This window comes from Cygnus atratus, chromosome 10, assembly GCF_013377495.2.
Source record: "Cygnus atratus isolate AKBS03 ecotype Queensland, Australia chromosome 10, CAtr_DNAZoo_HiC_assembly, whole genome shotgun sequence".
In the NCBI taxonomy this organism is placed as follows: Eukaryota; Metazoa; Chordata; class Aves; order Anseriformes; family Anatidae; genus Cygnus; species Cygnus atratus.
This window is the reverse complement of record NC_066371.1, coordinates 5,316,952-5,331,511: the sequence shown is the minus strand read 5'-3', so window position 1 is coordinate 5,331,511 and position 14,560 is coordinate 5,316,952. Positions and strand designations below refer to the sequence as shown.

General features: G+C 50.6%; 1 protein-coding gene across 4 annotated transcripts in view; it reads left to right on the top strand.

Moving 5' to 3' along the window:
- The first annotated feature begins 2,468 nt into the window (after positions 1 to 2,468).
- The window catches only part of MITF (melanocyte inducing transcription factor), a 102,552-nt gene continuing 90,460 nt past the window's right edge, over positions 2,469 to 14,560 (top strand). The window contains exon 1 of one of the 4 annotated variants that reach the window (XM_035547085.2): positions 2,469 to 2,695. In XM_035547085.2, the coding sequence (XP_035402978.1) occupies positions 2,592 to 2,695 (104 nt within the window). In that variant the 5' untranslated portion in view covers positions 2,469 to 2,591. The remainder of the gene's footprint in view (positions 2,696 to 14,560) is intronic. The other 3 variants (XM_035547087.2, XM_035547086.2, XM_035547084.2) reach the window with 3 other exon arrangements.

Here is a 14,560-nt window from a genome sequence, read left to right as displayed (position 1 = left end):
ACCTCTCTTCTTTTCGCAAACTTGATGAGATTTCAGCCTGAGAAGGAGAGTTAGCCTAAGAAACCGAACGCATATTTTAAGACACATCGGATGAAAAAGCAGCCAAACGGTGCTGACCCAACAGCGCGTGCCAGCACGGCACTGGGGATCTGCGTGGAGCTGGTGCATCCAAAGCAGCTCTCGGCTTTTTGGGGGGCCTCACGGTGCTTTGGGTGGAGAACAAGACACAAGGGTCGTAGGGGCATCGAGACTGCCCATGGTGCTAGGTGGTAGCCTGTGACTCAAGGAAGGGGTTAAAGAGACATGAATATTTAATTCCATTTGAAAAAAAAAGAAAAGGAGGGGAATAATTAAAAAAAAAAAGAAATGTGGGCAAATAATGGAGCATTATCTTCAAGATACCGATGCGTTTGTTTGGTTTACTCTGTCTATAATTTATATTAAGTCATTCTTGGAAGCAAGGCCGGTTTCAGGTGACCAGGAAACCAAGCTGTGTTCGCAGGGCTCCCTCCCTCTGGTTGTGGGACTGTCCCGCGCTGAAACCTGCCTGCACCAAGCATGGAGCGCCTTGGACTTGCTCGTAGGTCGTCAGCCTTAGTGGAGTGACAGTGCCACAGAAATCCTATGTGGTAAGAGTCTTAGTAGGGTTATGTCCATAATGCACATGCTGGAATAAAGTTCAAGTTCTGCCACCAATTTGATGATTGACAAATGACCTTTCTACGTTTTGTTTTTCACTTTGCTAAAGCGATAATCATTTCCCTAGATCCCTGCTTCCCTAAAGCACTTTGACATCCACGACTGAAAAACACTCAACGTAGCTATGCCGTAATCTATCTCTTTAGAAAGCTGTGCAGAAATCTAAACCTCGTGACAACAGTAGCCGTTTCACCTTCAATTTCACCTAATATGTATTTTAATTTCCTTTATTTTTATGGCAATCTAACTGCAATATTGGCTTAACAGATTCACCTTTAAGCATCATGTTTGTTTTGGGGCATGCTTATGTGTTAATATCCTGCTTAGGCACAGTGAAGTATTGTTGCTTCAGTCTGAAAGACAAACTCTAAAAAAAATTATAAACTCAGCTGACATCTATTATGGAGAGAAGAAAGCCTCGTATGACTCAGCAGGGCAGTGTGAAGGTCCCAATTAGTGAAGCGCAACCAGAAATTGCCCCCATCTGAAGCCCAAATACAAACTTTGCATTGGCACAGAAAAGGGATGAAAGACATAAATACGAGCGTCATGGTCTGAAGGAAAGAAACCCAGCTTCCTCCCTCCTGCGAGCTGTGCACGCCAGCGCTACTGAAGCGGCAATATCTCAAGAGGAGCGTCATTGCCTAGGACAGATATTTGCATACTGGGTCTTTAGAACTAGTGCTATAATTAAAACCGAGCTGAGAGCTCAGAAGCCGTACATTTTGAACAGCAGAAGAGAATGTATCATTTTTACACCTGAGAAATAGACTAAAAGTCATTTCGACCAGATGAGTCCTGCGTGCAGTGTCCCCACTCCTGAAAGCAGCCCATCACAAACACCACCTAGCTCGCAGAGCCGCAGCCGCTCGGGCTGTAAATGCAGTTTGGCAGCGGGTTTTGTATAAGTTGTTTTTAACTGTTTGTTTGTTGGTTGCCTCTTTTTTTTTTTTTTTCCTTCCCCCAAAGCAGTGTTAGCAAGCCCACTGCTCCGGGGAGCTATCCCAGCCATCTGCCAACGTGGGCTCAAAAGAACATTCTTCAGGGCCTCATCCAAGTCGCAGCTTCTGATTCAGTGAGTTGCTCCTGCCGTGAAGGCGCTGCGTGGAGTTTGGCAGCTGCGGAATAAGCCGGGACCTCACGCTACAATTCCTCCTTGGTGTTATTTCACCAAAACTCGCGTTGCCTGAGGCGGGCAGGGGGTCCTGGCTGCCCCTGTGCCAGCAGCCTCGGGGCTGTTGTGGTAGGGTGTGAGCTGTGAGGGGGCGGTGGTGTTGGGGCTGGTGGTGTTGGGGCTGGTGGCATCGGTCAGCAGCGGCCTCGAAAACCCTGGGCCTTCAACTTGTGCTCGTTTAAGGGTGGGCTGCTCGCAGCTTCCCCCTCCGGCAGCCCACCTGGGGGGCGGGGTGCTGCTTTAACACTCCTGCTGCACACGAGTGAAGCCCAGCCACCTCCTAGATAATTAATTAATTTCATCACGCCTTTCTTAGCAACGGCGATGAGCTTTCTGCTCGTTTCTAAACGCGCAAAGTTTGAAGGAAGCCACTGAGGGCCACAAACCTCCGTGCTGAACCCCCCCCCCCCCCCCCTCCGGGGCTCTCTGCACCCCCCCCCGGCCCGACATCTTGTTCTCTGAGGGGGCGTGACGTCACGGGCGGGCCCTGTCCCGTGACGTCACGTCGTGACCTCACACGGAGCGAGGGGGGGGGGGGGGCGGGGAGGACGCTGCCGGTGACAGCGGGGGCGGCCCGGGGGCGGGCTGCGGGGCCCGGGCGGGGCGGGCCGGGGCGGCGCGACTCGGGGCGGCTCGGCACGGAGCGGCTCGGCACGGCGGTCCCCTCGCTGCCTGCCTCCCTGCCTTCCCTGCCTCTCCTCTCCCAGCCTCGGCGACGATGCAGGCGGAGTCGGGGATCGTGCCGGACTTCGAGGTGGGCGAGGAGTTCCACGAGGAGCCCAAGACGTACTACGAGCTGAAGAGCCAGCCGCTCAAGAGCAGGTGGGTGAGCCGCCGGGCTCCGGGCTCCTACAGCCGGCCCCGGAGGGAGGGAGGGAGGCAGGGAGGCTGCCCGCCCGCCGCCGTGGGGCCGCGCTGCCCGCTGCCGTCATGGCAGCCCCGTGCGGCCTGCGGGGCGGGCCCGGCGGCCGCGGCGTTATGTAAAGGGCACGGGCGGCGGGGCCGGGCGGCGGCAGCAGCAGCAGGAGGAGGAGGAGGAGGAAGAAGAGGAAGGCACCGCCGGGACGAGCCGAGCAGGGTCCCCGCCGCTGCCCCCCGGCAGGTGCCGGCAAGGGGGGGTCCCCGGCCCCTCCCCCCCGCCCCCCCCCCCCCCCCGCTTCTGGCCGCGGGCGAGAGCCGGGATTGGAAACTTCTGGCTCGGCAGCTTCTTCCCAAAGCGCCTTATTTTAACCCGAAAATACACGCTTTATTCTTACCCGTTGCGGCTGTGTTGCATCGATGTTTTTATTTTGTTTTAAAGGGAAATAAATCCGCGTGGGTCGCTCTTTCTTGAGGTACCCGCTTCCACCCCTGGCACTACGATAGGGATGCGTACGAGGGGAGCCCCCCGCCCCGCTGCCATAGGGAATTACGCTCCGAGAGCCCCCCGCACCTTGAGCCCCGTTAGCGGTGTGTTCCTCCTCCTCCTGCCCCTGTGCGCCTTCATTCAAAGCCCTCCGTCCGCAGCCAGCCCTCCATTTCGCCGCTGCTCTCGCAGGCAGCGCGCGCTTGAAGGCGAGCTTCTGGTTGTGGCGTCGGGTTCGTGAGCCTGTCCGTTGTCAGCCTGCCTGCGGGGTCACGGCTGGTAGCTCTGATACGACGCTCTTGGTGCGTCTGTGCGTGTAGTTGGAAAATGAATGGGAAGGTAAATATCAAAGGAAACAAGGGTGCTGCAATCAGCCGAGGTTGTGCCGCCTGTCAGAGAGGCTTCAAAGTAAATAGATGAATTTTTGATCGTGCTCCAAGTGTTTGAGACCCGTCAAAGGCCTTGTAGCACAGGGTGTTACAAACTCTGTCCCTGTCGCAAGGGCTTGCGAGTGCTGTCTCCCACAGCCTGTCTTCACGGCAGCCCCGCAGTCAGGCCTGCGGTGTCACCAAGAGGCGCCACGTGTGGCGGTGGGAGTAGGGTGGCAGGCGGCTGGGGTGTGCCAGGCTGCCCCTCGGAGCTGCACAACTCCTCTGCCCTCCGAGGCTGTGCAGGGAGGCTGCCGTTACCCAGGCAGAGGGGTAGAAACCAGGCTAACGTGAGGAGGGAGAAGAGTGCGGAGGAGATGGAGTCATTGGCAGTGGCTCCAGCTGCGATGGAGGCAGGTGGGACAGCCCCAGGGTTGGTGTCCACGTGGTCACTGGTGTGTGGCAGTCATGCGGGTCGCTGGAACCTCGCACAGCTGTAACACAGCCTGGTTTGTGCAGGCCACAGATTCTAACTGGTGCGCGAGGCTTGTCCCCGTGTATGCATCCCCTCTGTGACCAGCAGGCTGGCTTCTCCTTGAGACGGTGCAGGCAGGGAGCACAGGTACCAGGTCTTTATGTGACCTGAGCTGTTCGTTCATGCAGATGGGTTTCTGTGATTCTGTGTTCCAGCTGCTTCTCATTCCTGTGACTTGATGCTTTGGGACCTGAACGCAGCCCTGCATTGCTTGCTTCTCCTGTGGGGAAGTGAATAGAGGTACTCCATAACGAAGCGCTGGAGTACTTGGCCATCTCCCAAACATTGTCACCTCCAGCTTCCCTGAATGTCCCCAGTACCTCCTCAGCGGCTGCTCCTGAGGGGCCCTGCGAGAGCTGCCCAGCCACCCTGCTGCTGCCTCAGCCCAGCGCCCGATCGCTTTCCACCTGGGTTGTTGGAGAGGTGAGCGGCTGGGCCCCAGACGGCACTCCTGTCCCTCCACGTGCACCCAGGCTACAAGAAGAGGGCACAGTAAGGGCCTGGCCGTGCTGACGGACAGCACCGACGTCTGTCAGTCACCTCGCTGTGTCACCCCACGGCATCCCCGGGGTCCTCCTGGCCTCGTGGGAGCTGCAGGAGCAAAGGACCCAGGGGCCCGGGGTAGGTCCCTGTAAACCCGTCCCCGGAGCCAGACTGATAGAACGTGGTGATAGCTGGTGGCAGAAGTTGCTCACAAACCTGTTTGCTTCGTGACACGCAGATCGCAATCTGCGGGGACTTCTGCAGGCCCTCAGCGTGCCTCAGGCCCCAAACCAGTCCGACCGATGGCGGTGGCGGTGTCCAGCGTGGCCGCGCCGCTTTCCCTCGCGGATGTAAATCAGGAGTAATTGCCCAGCAGCGGAGCAGCACCAGGTTCCAGCGGCGTAACGGCGGGGCCGCGGCCATGCGAGTCGCTTTCGTGCGGTCTGCTCCGCAGTCTGGCTCTGGGAAAGCGCCTGGGGAGCAGGCAGAGCAGAGGCAAGCGCTGATATTAGGAGAGGAGTCTCAATAGCAATCCGCTGTTTTCCCTGGTGGGAACTGCTGATTTCCTAGCAACATTCAGGGCTTTCTCTGATGGCTTTTAACCGTAAGAAGTGAGAAGCGTCTTCAGCTTACTCATAGCGCTGAAGTTGTGAGCAGATAGAAAAAGCCCCCCACGTCAGAAATATGCAAGAGCGCCGGTGGCTCTGACCCCAGACGAAACTTCTTTATTGCCCGGTTTAACAGCCCGGGCTGTCTCTCTTTCAGGTAGAAGTCTCCTATTTTCTTCCTTCCAAATTGCTCGTTTTTGAACATGACATCCAGTTAAATTTTCCTCCTCTTTGGCGTGCCCTCACAGTTACTCCATCCATATTTCATAACTCGACTCTGCAATCCAAAGCCGCAAGGGGTCCACTAATAAAAGCTTTTTGCTGTAAATACTGTACTAAGTTAGGCCAAGCCACAATTGAGTGCTAGAGGCCAAGGGAAAATGTAAGCCCAGCAAAAAGCTTTAATCACAAGGGATGAAGAGAACACACTGGGTGAAGATGCATCGTTTCCAACCGTTTCCTAAACCCCTCAGACTAACAAGAACTGGGCTTCTTGTACGAAGTGCTAGATACGTTTCAGGGTTCTCTGGAATTTGCTGTGGTTGAACATCTTTGAAAACTGAGAAAATGTTTTGGTTGCTCCGGTTTCTCCAGAGTCCCTTTTCACTGTGGGAGGAAACTGGATTATATGCCTAGCTAGTAAGGCAATGAGATTTTTTTTTTTCCTCCTTTCCTCACATTCATACTTCGTTCCTCTGCTGCCACGTTTTGAAGCCAATAGCCTTAATTTATAAGCGCACGCCATTAAATACATACGTGCTTGTGTAACGAACAAGATGTAAGTAAGATTTCTTTTTTTTTTTTGGTGCAAACAGTGCACAATGAAATGGGTGGAGTTTTATTTTCGAACAATCAGCTGAAGAAAATAATCAGTTATTACCAGTAGGAAACACAGATGTCGTGTCTGCACAGTCACCAGAACACTGGGCATAAGTTACGTCTGTCATAATCCTAACGTGGATTCTTTAAATCATTCGAATTATTAAAGCTACGTTTTGGGTACCAAACTGGTACCTGGAAGAAAAAGGCTTCGGTCTGCTGCTGCACTCCTCTTGGTTGCTGTAATGTTTACCTTACCCTATTTATTGTACGGTGTGCAGTTACCAGTTATTGACCCGGCTCCTGCCCTGTTCTGTACACTTCCCTCTCAGCGAATACAGAGAAAGGACCCTGAAGGCACAGCGTAACCCCCTGAGATGCTTAGTGTAAAAATAAAAAAATAAAAAAATGGACCAAAGCACAGGGTGATCGGAACTAACCCAGATGTGCAAAAAACCCCTAGATTCACATGCTTTTCTCTGGCTTCTGATCCTGTGCCATATGTGTATGTCCTCATAAGTGCCAGACGATAATTGTCAGTTGAAATTTATTGCCTTGCTCTATGTGAAATCACGTACCTACAGTTAAATTACTATTTGTGCAATTTTTTTATTGCCCTTTTCCACCTTATTTATATTCTGACTGGTTAAAAAGCACCTGAATGATCCAGTTACTGGGGGTATCTTTTGTTGAAAAAATGATTAGGAAATGCTTTGAAGTTGCACGATAGTTCTAGGGGAAGCTTATTCTTTCTGAGCAGTGATGTTGAGGTGTAGGGTTTGTCATTACTACAGCAGTGAGGTTTCCGCAAAGTTCTCCTCATTCCAGGTGCCCAAATCCCTTCTTGTGTAACGAGTCCGTATCTGACTTGTGTCAGCGAGCACCTTGTCTCTGTCCGGTTTGGATCCTCTGCAGAGCCTTCCCCTCCTCTCTTAGGGTGCTGCACTGAACAATGAAAACGAGATTTAGTGAAAGCTTCCCTTCTGATGCACAGTGTTGTGGAGGAAACACTAATTTATCCAGAGGCACACATTTTTGAAATGTGTACTTAGCTCTAGAGCCAAACAGGACATCTGCCGTAGTCTGCAGATGATCAGATTTAATTCTGTAAATGAACTTTGCGGTGTGATTAAATTGGAACTTGATTGCATTAGGCTTCTCGATGTCGAGTTTGTGCTTTATTGGAGGTAGTCTTTTCATACTACTGCTATTTATGGATCTCGTTCAAGTGTTTTATATTCTGGTTGGGTTCTGCAATGCAGTTTGTTCAAGCTACTGCTTATATCTGTTCCAGTTGTGCAAGAAGTGGAAAATATCCTTTATTTAGAACAGGTCACATGTGCCTGCATCCAGGAACCGCGTCTCAGCGTGCTTAAAAAAATAAAAGTGGACCTTGGAGGAACATACTTAAAAAGTTCCTGAAATATTTTTCCGTCTGTGACGAGGAACATGACACATTTCAAAGTAAAAGGTAACGATATCAGTGTTTACAGTGGTACCTAGGCCAGGACTGGCTGGAGTCGATGCTAAAGGCTGAACTGACAGCAGTGGGAGGAGAGCTGAGCCAAAAGTCTGTCTCTCTGAAATTTCATCGGTAACGTTTTTGTGAGTGAGTCAATAATCCCGTGTCTGTTCTGCACCTCAAACTCACTTCACCAGAAGGAAACCGAGCCACACATTTTTGTATTTTTTATTTTTGAAAACAGATGTAAGAGGAGAGGCTGTAGTTGAGTGTCTGTTGTATAAACACACCGGTTTTTGTGCAACCCACAGTCTCCATATTTCCTTTGTATCGGGAGCTGGTACCGACCCTTGTAACAGCATTTTTCCTTGTGAAAGGTTCTTGTGACCTTTTCTCTTTGAGAAGCTCACTCCTCTCTTATTTGCAGTAGGCCTTTGCTATTTAGCATGACAACAAAACTAGCCTGTGAAATTCTGTTCGGCATTTGTTTTGATTTTACCTCTTTGCTTCCCTAGCCTGCTTTTCTCAGGAGAATTTTGTTTAGCTGCCAAGGCAATCGTGCAGTGCGCAGGTAGCTGGAGACTGAGCTGCCTCACCGACTTTGCACCTTTTATCGTACACATTCACCGTCTTTTTATTGGGCTGCAGGAGCTGCGTGTAAGTACACACACCGTACATGAAATGAATCGTGGCTTTCTGGGGAGCAGGAAGCTTCCCTAGCTGACTGAGGCTGAGTTACAGAGAGCAGGTTATAACTCGAATCAATATATATTTTTCTGTAACGATCTCCTTCTAGGTGGCTGAAAGTAAACTGACGCAGGCCTGATGATAGCTGAGGTGCCTCTGTTGCTGTTCATTTTCCTGCTTGTAGTGGAGGTACTTTTCACAAGCTTCTGGACCAGCACTTTTTAGGGTGCTGCGAACCTCGTAGTTGTCATCACAAGATCATTGTGAGCTTATTGTGGGCTGTATATGCTTTTATTTCTCACTTGGTGATGGTCTCAGAGGCCTCTTCCAGGACTGTGGCTGGCTGCATGACTAATTCCTGCTGTACTGTTGGGTTACAGTCTAGAAGAGGATTGGGAAACGAGAGCAAAAGAGACTTTCGGAAGCAGTATTTAATAAAGAAATGTTGCCTTTCACCATGCCCTATGATTAGAAGTTTAACAGGAAGAAATCTGTACAGCTGTTTGAAAACGAGGGTAGAGGAGGAACCTGCTCAGACCTTAACAGTGCTGTCCTCTTTTCTTTGTTCGCTTTCCAGGGTAAGATACTTTAAGACTTAAAAAATGAAGTGGGAGTAATGTTCTGTTTACTTTTCTGCTAAAAATTGAAATTGCATGTCGACTGCTAATTGTCTTCAGAGCACAGTCTGCCATTTCAGTTTTGAGAACAAAATGAGAGTCAAACTTTCATTAAGCTGGTTGGGCTCTTGGCCATTATTGTCTGTCTCTTTCTATTTTAGATTCTAAAAGTTTTTGAAAGGCATTATTGTAATGTTTTGCTTTGATAAAATTCACTGTCTTTTCATATAATTTTTGCTGGAACAAAGGAACTGTGATTAAGCAGCCCAGCGTGGCAGGTTTTGCTGTACAGTTAACTACTGCATCGCTATCGCATCATCCCTGAACTTCCTAGCACCAAAGCAGTAACAGGACAGCTACTGCTTTGCATAGCGTTTCACACTTCATTTCATACTGAGGAAAAACAGCATGGGAAAAGGCACGTGGGTCTGTCTTCGTAATAACATCTGCAGCAGCTGTTGAAAGCTGACGCTGGCTTGAGCATCAAGATTGAGATGTTGGGCTGAGGGGGCCAAGCAGTGCAGTGCTGCCTGCAGTACCGCAGCCCGCCTGCCAGGGAGGCGTTGGGTGCAGCTGGACGTGCCAGGGGAGTGCCTGCAGTGCGTGGGCACTGATAGTCTTCAGGTGCCTTTTGGCAACGCTCTGTCCTGGTATCCTTGACCAGAATTTCTCCTTGCAACTTGCACAGGCCCTAGACGTTGATGTCGATGGGCTCCACCAGAAAATAAGAAATTCAAAGAGGATGTTCTTCCAGGAGGGTGTAGTATCGCAGGTACAAGTCGAAGAACAGCGAAAATCGGTAAGGAAGGCTTTGAATGCAGCTGCTAGCTGGTGCTTTAACCCCTAGCAGCGTGTTGGGATCACTCTCTTTTTCTGGTAGCATCCCTGCTGCAAGGGCTGCTGTAACGTTTGTGTTAGCAGCTTTCTGCTGGACGTGCACGCCGGGGTCTGGCGGTTTATCCCTTTTCCCTCAGTGGTAAGTGGTTCTGTAGAAATCCTGTAGGTTCCCCCCGCCCTGACCTGCTGCTAGCAGCTGCTGTGTGGACTGGACTGGCAGGTTGAAGGGCAAAAATGTGTTGCAGCCATAAATAATTACAGCTTCCAGCGTGAGCCAGCAGAGCTGCTCGCTGTGATGATTGTTACGTGTACTGCTATGTAAAACAGAATACGAGTTTAATGCAGGGTTTGGGCTAGTATTTTAATATTGTAATTAGCAGCCTTTAGCAGTAAACAAGTTTTTTTTTTAAATCCGTTCCCATGAAGATTATTCTCCTACAATTTGAGTAGACGTATATCTACAGGCGCATGGAGTTGGTTTTGTGAGTTCTGTGTTACTCGGAGAAAAGAGCATTCAGAAGAAATGTACGGGTTTTCTTCCTCTTACCCGGACTATAAGAGGTTCAGCTTCAGGCAGCTGGGGGTTGATCCTGCAGTCGCTGTTGCGTGGGAATATTTCAGCTAAGGAAAACAGTCGCATTGGAGACCATGTGGCAATCTCCTGGAAGAACTGGAGTCATCCTTTGTAAATACTTCCCAAAAAAACGTGATCTAGTTCCACAGGTACGTACCGTCTCTATTTGTGCTGCTCTTTTGTCACAAAATGAACCGAGGTCTGTCTAAATCTGCCGCTTTCAGTGGCTGCTGTGCATCAGTCGGTTTGTGTGGCTCACGTGGAGTGTGCTGGGAGGTCTGGCCTCCTCAGGCCGTGCTGCGGGACCGGCTGGACGGAGGGAAGAGGAGAGATGGGACAGCGAGCTGCAGGGTTTGTACCTGGGCAAAGGCAGAACAGACGGGCTTCGCTGGTGCGGATGCAAAGATTAGCTGCCTGCTTCGGCCTGTTGTTAGATGAAAGAATTTACTTGGGATAAATTTGGAGAGAAAAGGACTTTACATGGGGAAAATTAGTGTTTTGGGTGTATGGGAAGACGTTAATCAGCTCTGAGATATTTTCGACGCTGGAAGCTTGCCAAGTTTGCTGTGTCTCCAAGCGTTAGGCCGATGAAAGATGCCGTGGTTTTGAAGCCTGCCTGTGATCCCGGGATGCGGGGACACCGTTTCTCCTCTGTGCCCTACGTCACAACACGAACTGCCATACGGAGGGTAGAAACCTGGCAGGGTAGGGATTCGGGGATCAGAGAAACCAGAGGAGCAACGAGAAGTGGGAACCACTGGAATGTTCTGAATGAAGGATGCTGCAGAGAAGGGAGAAAGGAATGATTAACGACCTTTACTAGTCTTACTCCCAGCCATCCTGTCCTAACATGTAAACACACACAGAAAATAGGAATCACTGAGAGACTTTCTGGAGGAGAAAAAGCCAGCTAGAAGACTTGGGATGGAGCTGAATGAACCGTGAGCTGTGGCAGGGTGAGAAGACGGGAGAGGCTGTGGAAGCTGTCAGATGGCATGAGGTGAGGAGGACAGGCACGAGGGGGCTGTAGTCCCGGAGCTTCAGGCTGGGAAGCTGTGGGAGTGCTGAGGACATGAAAGGAATCATTGAAAGGCTTGGGAGAGCCTGGCTAAGCCTGTTGTGTGCACCTTTACTGTTTCTTTCAGAGATTCTTTGAGATTTCTCTAAATAAAGAAGGGGAGTATGTATTATACAACAAGACTTCTTCAGAAAAAGCATTTCCAAAACGTGACCCTGCCTGATAACATGCAGTTGTAAAGCCAAACTAGGAATACAGAGGGTGAAGGGACAAAACAAACCCTTCCTTCTTATGGTTCTTCCTTCACCTTAAATAAATAAGTTACAAGCCCAGAGGGTGAAATCAGAACGATACCGGGATCTGTCAACGTGCAGGAGAGGACCTGGCAGAAAAGCAAAGGCAAAATCCTGCTCTGGGCTGCTCGCTGGAAGCCGGGCTGAGATGAGCTCAGGGAAGTGTGGGGCCCACGCTGTGGGTCCCCTGGGATGCCATTAACTACCGTGTCTGGGCTTCTGCTCCGTCTAGCAAGCTTTGTTTTATTTGTACCAAATATTTACAGTCTTACCCAAGCTCAGCCCAGCCAGAGGCACGTCCCAGATGTCAGTCTGCCTGGCGGAGACATGGCCATAGTTAAGAGTTGTGGGGATTACTTTATTTATTGCTGCTGTAGGACGAGGCTTGCTATCTGATAAATAATTATTCCGCCCTTTGAGAAGGCAGCCTGTAAATCTGTTAAGCTGCTCCTTTGTTTGTTAGTCTTGTGCATAATGAGTTTGGAATTTAAGATTAATAGTATGCTCTGCAAGTGCTTATTTTGTGACCTCATCCTCCTGTTCTGCTTGCCTGCTTGTCCACCTGTCACATCCTGTTGGGCACCTAGGGCTATATTCGTAAGGGGAACTTGGGTTTTGCGTTGCATCATCTCGTTTTTGTGTCTTCTGCTGCCTAGTGGCATTAAGGAAAGGGGGAAAAATTAAAAAAGCGAGGTAGGTGTCTAGGCCCCTTACAGAATGCAGGGGGAAGATGTGGCTGTAGAGAATGGTTTGGGTTGGAAGGGACCTTTAAAGGTCATCCAGTCCAGCCCCCTGCCGCGGGCAGGGACGTGTCCCACGAGGTGGGGCTGCCCAAAGCCTGCTGCCAAAGGCTCGTGAAAATTGGCGCAGTGTGGGGCATTGCCTGAGTCAGCCAGCGAGGGGTAGAAGGGTATGTACCATGAGCACCAAAGCCATTCGTGTTTAATGCTGTCCCTTGAAGACTTGTTTGTTCGCTCCAGGTGAGCCGTTGCTAAACCTTTCTTGGTGTCAAAGACAGTTCTGCTCTGGGGATGAGCAGCTGGTGCAACGCCCCCTGCCCCCGTTTTATCCACGCAGGATGGAGAAGTTTTGAGTTCTTATCTCTGTCTGACCCAAAACATGGGATTGGATGTGTCCACCACCCCTTGGAAGTGTCCAAACCAATAAACCACGGGCTTTCTGACGTGCATCTTTGGCAGGAGCTACTTCATTTTGCCTCATGTAATATTCCTTGAACTGTTAGGGGCGGGAGTGGCCTGGTAGCACCGGGGAGTGAGCGTTCACCTGGAGTTGTTCTCATCCTGCTCCAGGAGATAATTTTTCCGTAGTGAGACAGCTCTACCAGGAAGCGGGGAGGACGCTCTCGCAAATTAGATCCTTTTCAGCTCCATCTGTTCCATAAAGGCACTTGCCCAAATCTCTGCAATTGGGGTCACAGCGTGAAATAGAGGGAGCTGCGTGACACCTGAGCGGCGGCGACGTCTGTGGCACGGGCAGTTGGATGGACGCAAAGCGTTCGTAGCGTTACGGGAACCAGGCGTTGCTGCGGGGGGCAAGGAGGGTGATTCTGATGGAATCGGTGATCAGAAAGCCTCTCTGAATTGTATTTATTGGTAAAGGAGGTGGATACGAGGAGTGAGGACAAATACAGGGAGTTCTTGAGAGCACTTAATCCTATCGGAAGGTGAAATGGTGCGCGGTGCAGCGAGAGGAGGCAGGCTCGGTAGAGGTGGGTTGGTTCAAAGGGGTCGAGTGAGTAAGGCAGGAGATGGAATAAGGTTTGGGCTCTATCGCAGACTTGTTTTTTGATTCAGTTCATTGCACAAGTTGCAGTTTCAGTCTAATTGCCAAACTATTCTGCAAGTGATAATTTGGTTCCCAGCTAACAGAGCTTTTGATACGTGCTGTACGAAGCCGAACTGTGGGAGCTGCGAGCCCTGCCGGTGCTGGGGGCCGGGAATAACTTGGTTTTATCACATGTGGCAGAGAAATGCCTGAAACAAACCCCCCTGTTTGGGGGATCCGGCCGGTACTGCAGCAGCTCAGAGCTGCTGGGGGCAGAAATGTCAGGGTGCAGGGAAACAGCGCTGGCCGCAGGGGCCTGCTGGCGCCTGCTGCTGGATGTCTGCAAAGGCACGGAGGGGTTTCCTGCACCCTTTCGGCCTTCCCCAAAGGTATCAGCAGCAGAGAGCCACCCTGCCTTCAGAGCTCCTGCGCTCCGGGAGAGGTGCCTCGGAGCAGGCACTAATTGCCGTCGTGCCGAAGGAGTCGTCTTTTGCGGAGGAGACTTAATTATCTCTCACTTTGCCTTTCTAACGAAGGTGCTGGCAGGACTTGTGCCGAGGTGCAGGATCTCCACGGGACGAGGCTTCTCTCCATGGCTCGGCTGTTGCCGATCTTTCTGGTCGGTTTTCTAATTCTGCTGGGGCGGGTTCGAATCGTTTCAGGTGCTGTCATACAATTATCTGATGCGTGTTTCCCATCCATAACTTAACACCTTTGCGCTGAGGAAAACCAGGTTTATAAAATAACGCGGTGCAGAAAATTGCAGGATCTGTCTTCCTTGTCTTTTTTCAGCGGGTTTATTCACCTATTTGTGGCAAGGACTTTCACAGCTCTTAAAATGCTGTAATCACTATTTATTCCAAGACAGTCTTCTCCGTATTTAAGGGCTGTGCTTCTGATAAGGACTAAATCTGGCTGCTTGCTTGCAGATTCATCCCAAGAACAGAAGACATCCAGTAGGTGCTGTCTGGCTTCGTGTGGGGCTGTAAGGAATACTTGGCTTTGGGGGCTCTGTGATGGAAATGCAATTCCTCCCTTCTTTATGCAGCGTGGGAAAAACAAACAGTGAAATTAGGAACTGCGGGCACGTCACTAGGAACTTCCGCAGATTGCAGAGCACCCTTTGTAGCAGAAGGATGGGTGCTCTCGAGCTGCAAGATTGTATTGACGGGGTTGCATTTCTGCTGGAACAAAAATGTAACTGGCTCAGCATTTACACTTTCCACTTGTGCATTGTTTTCCCTGTATTTTGTGCA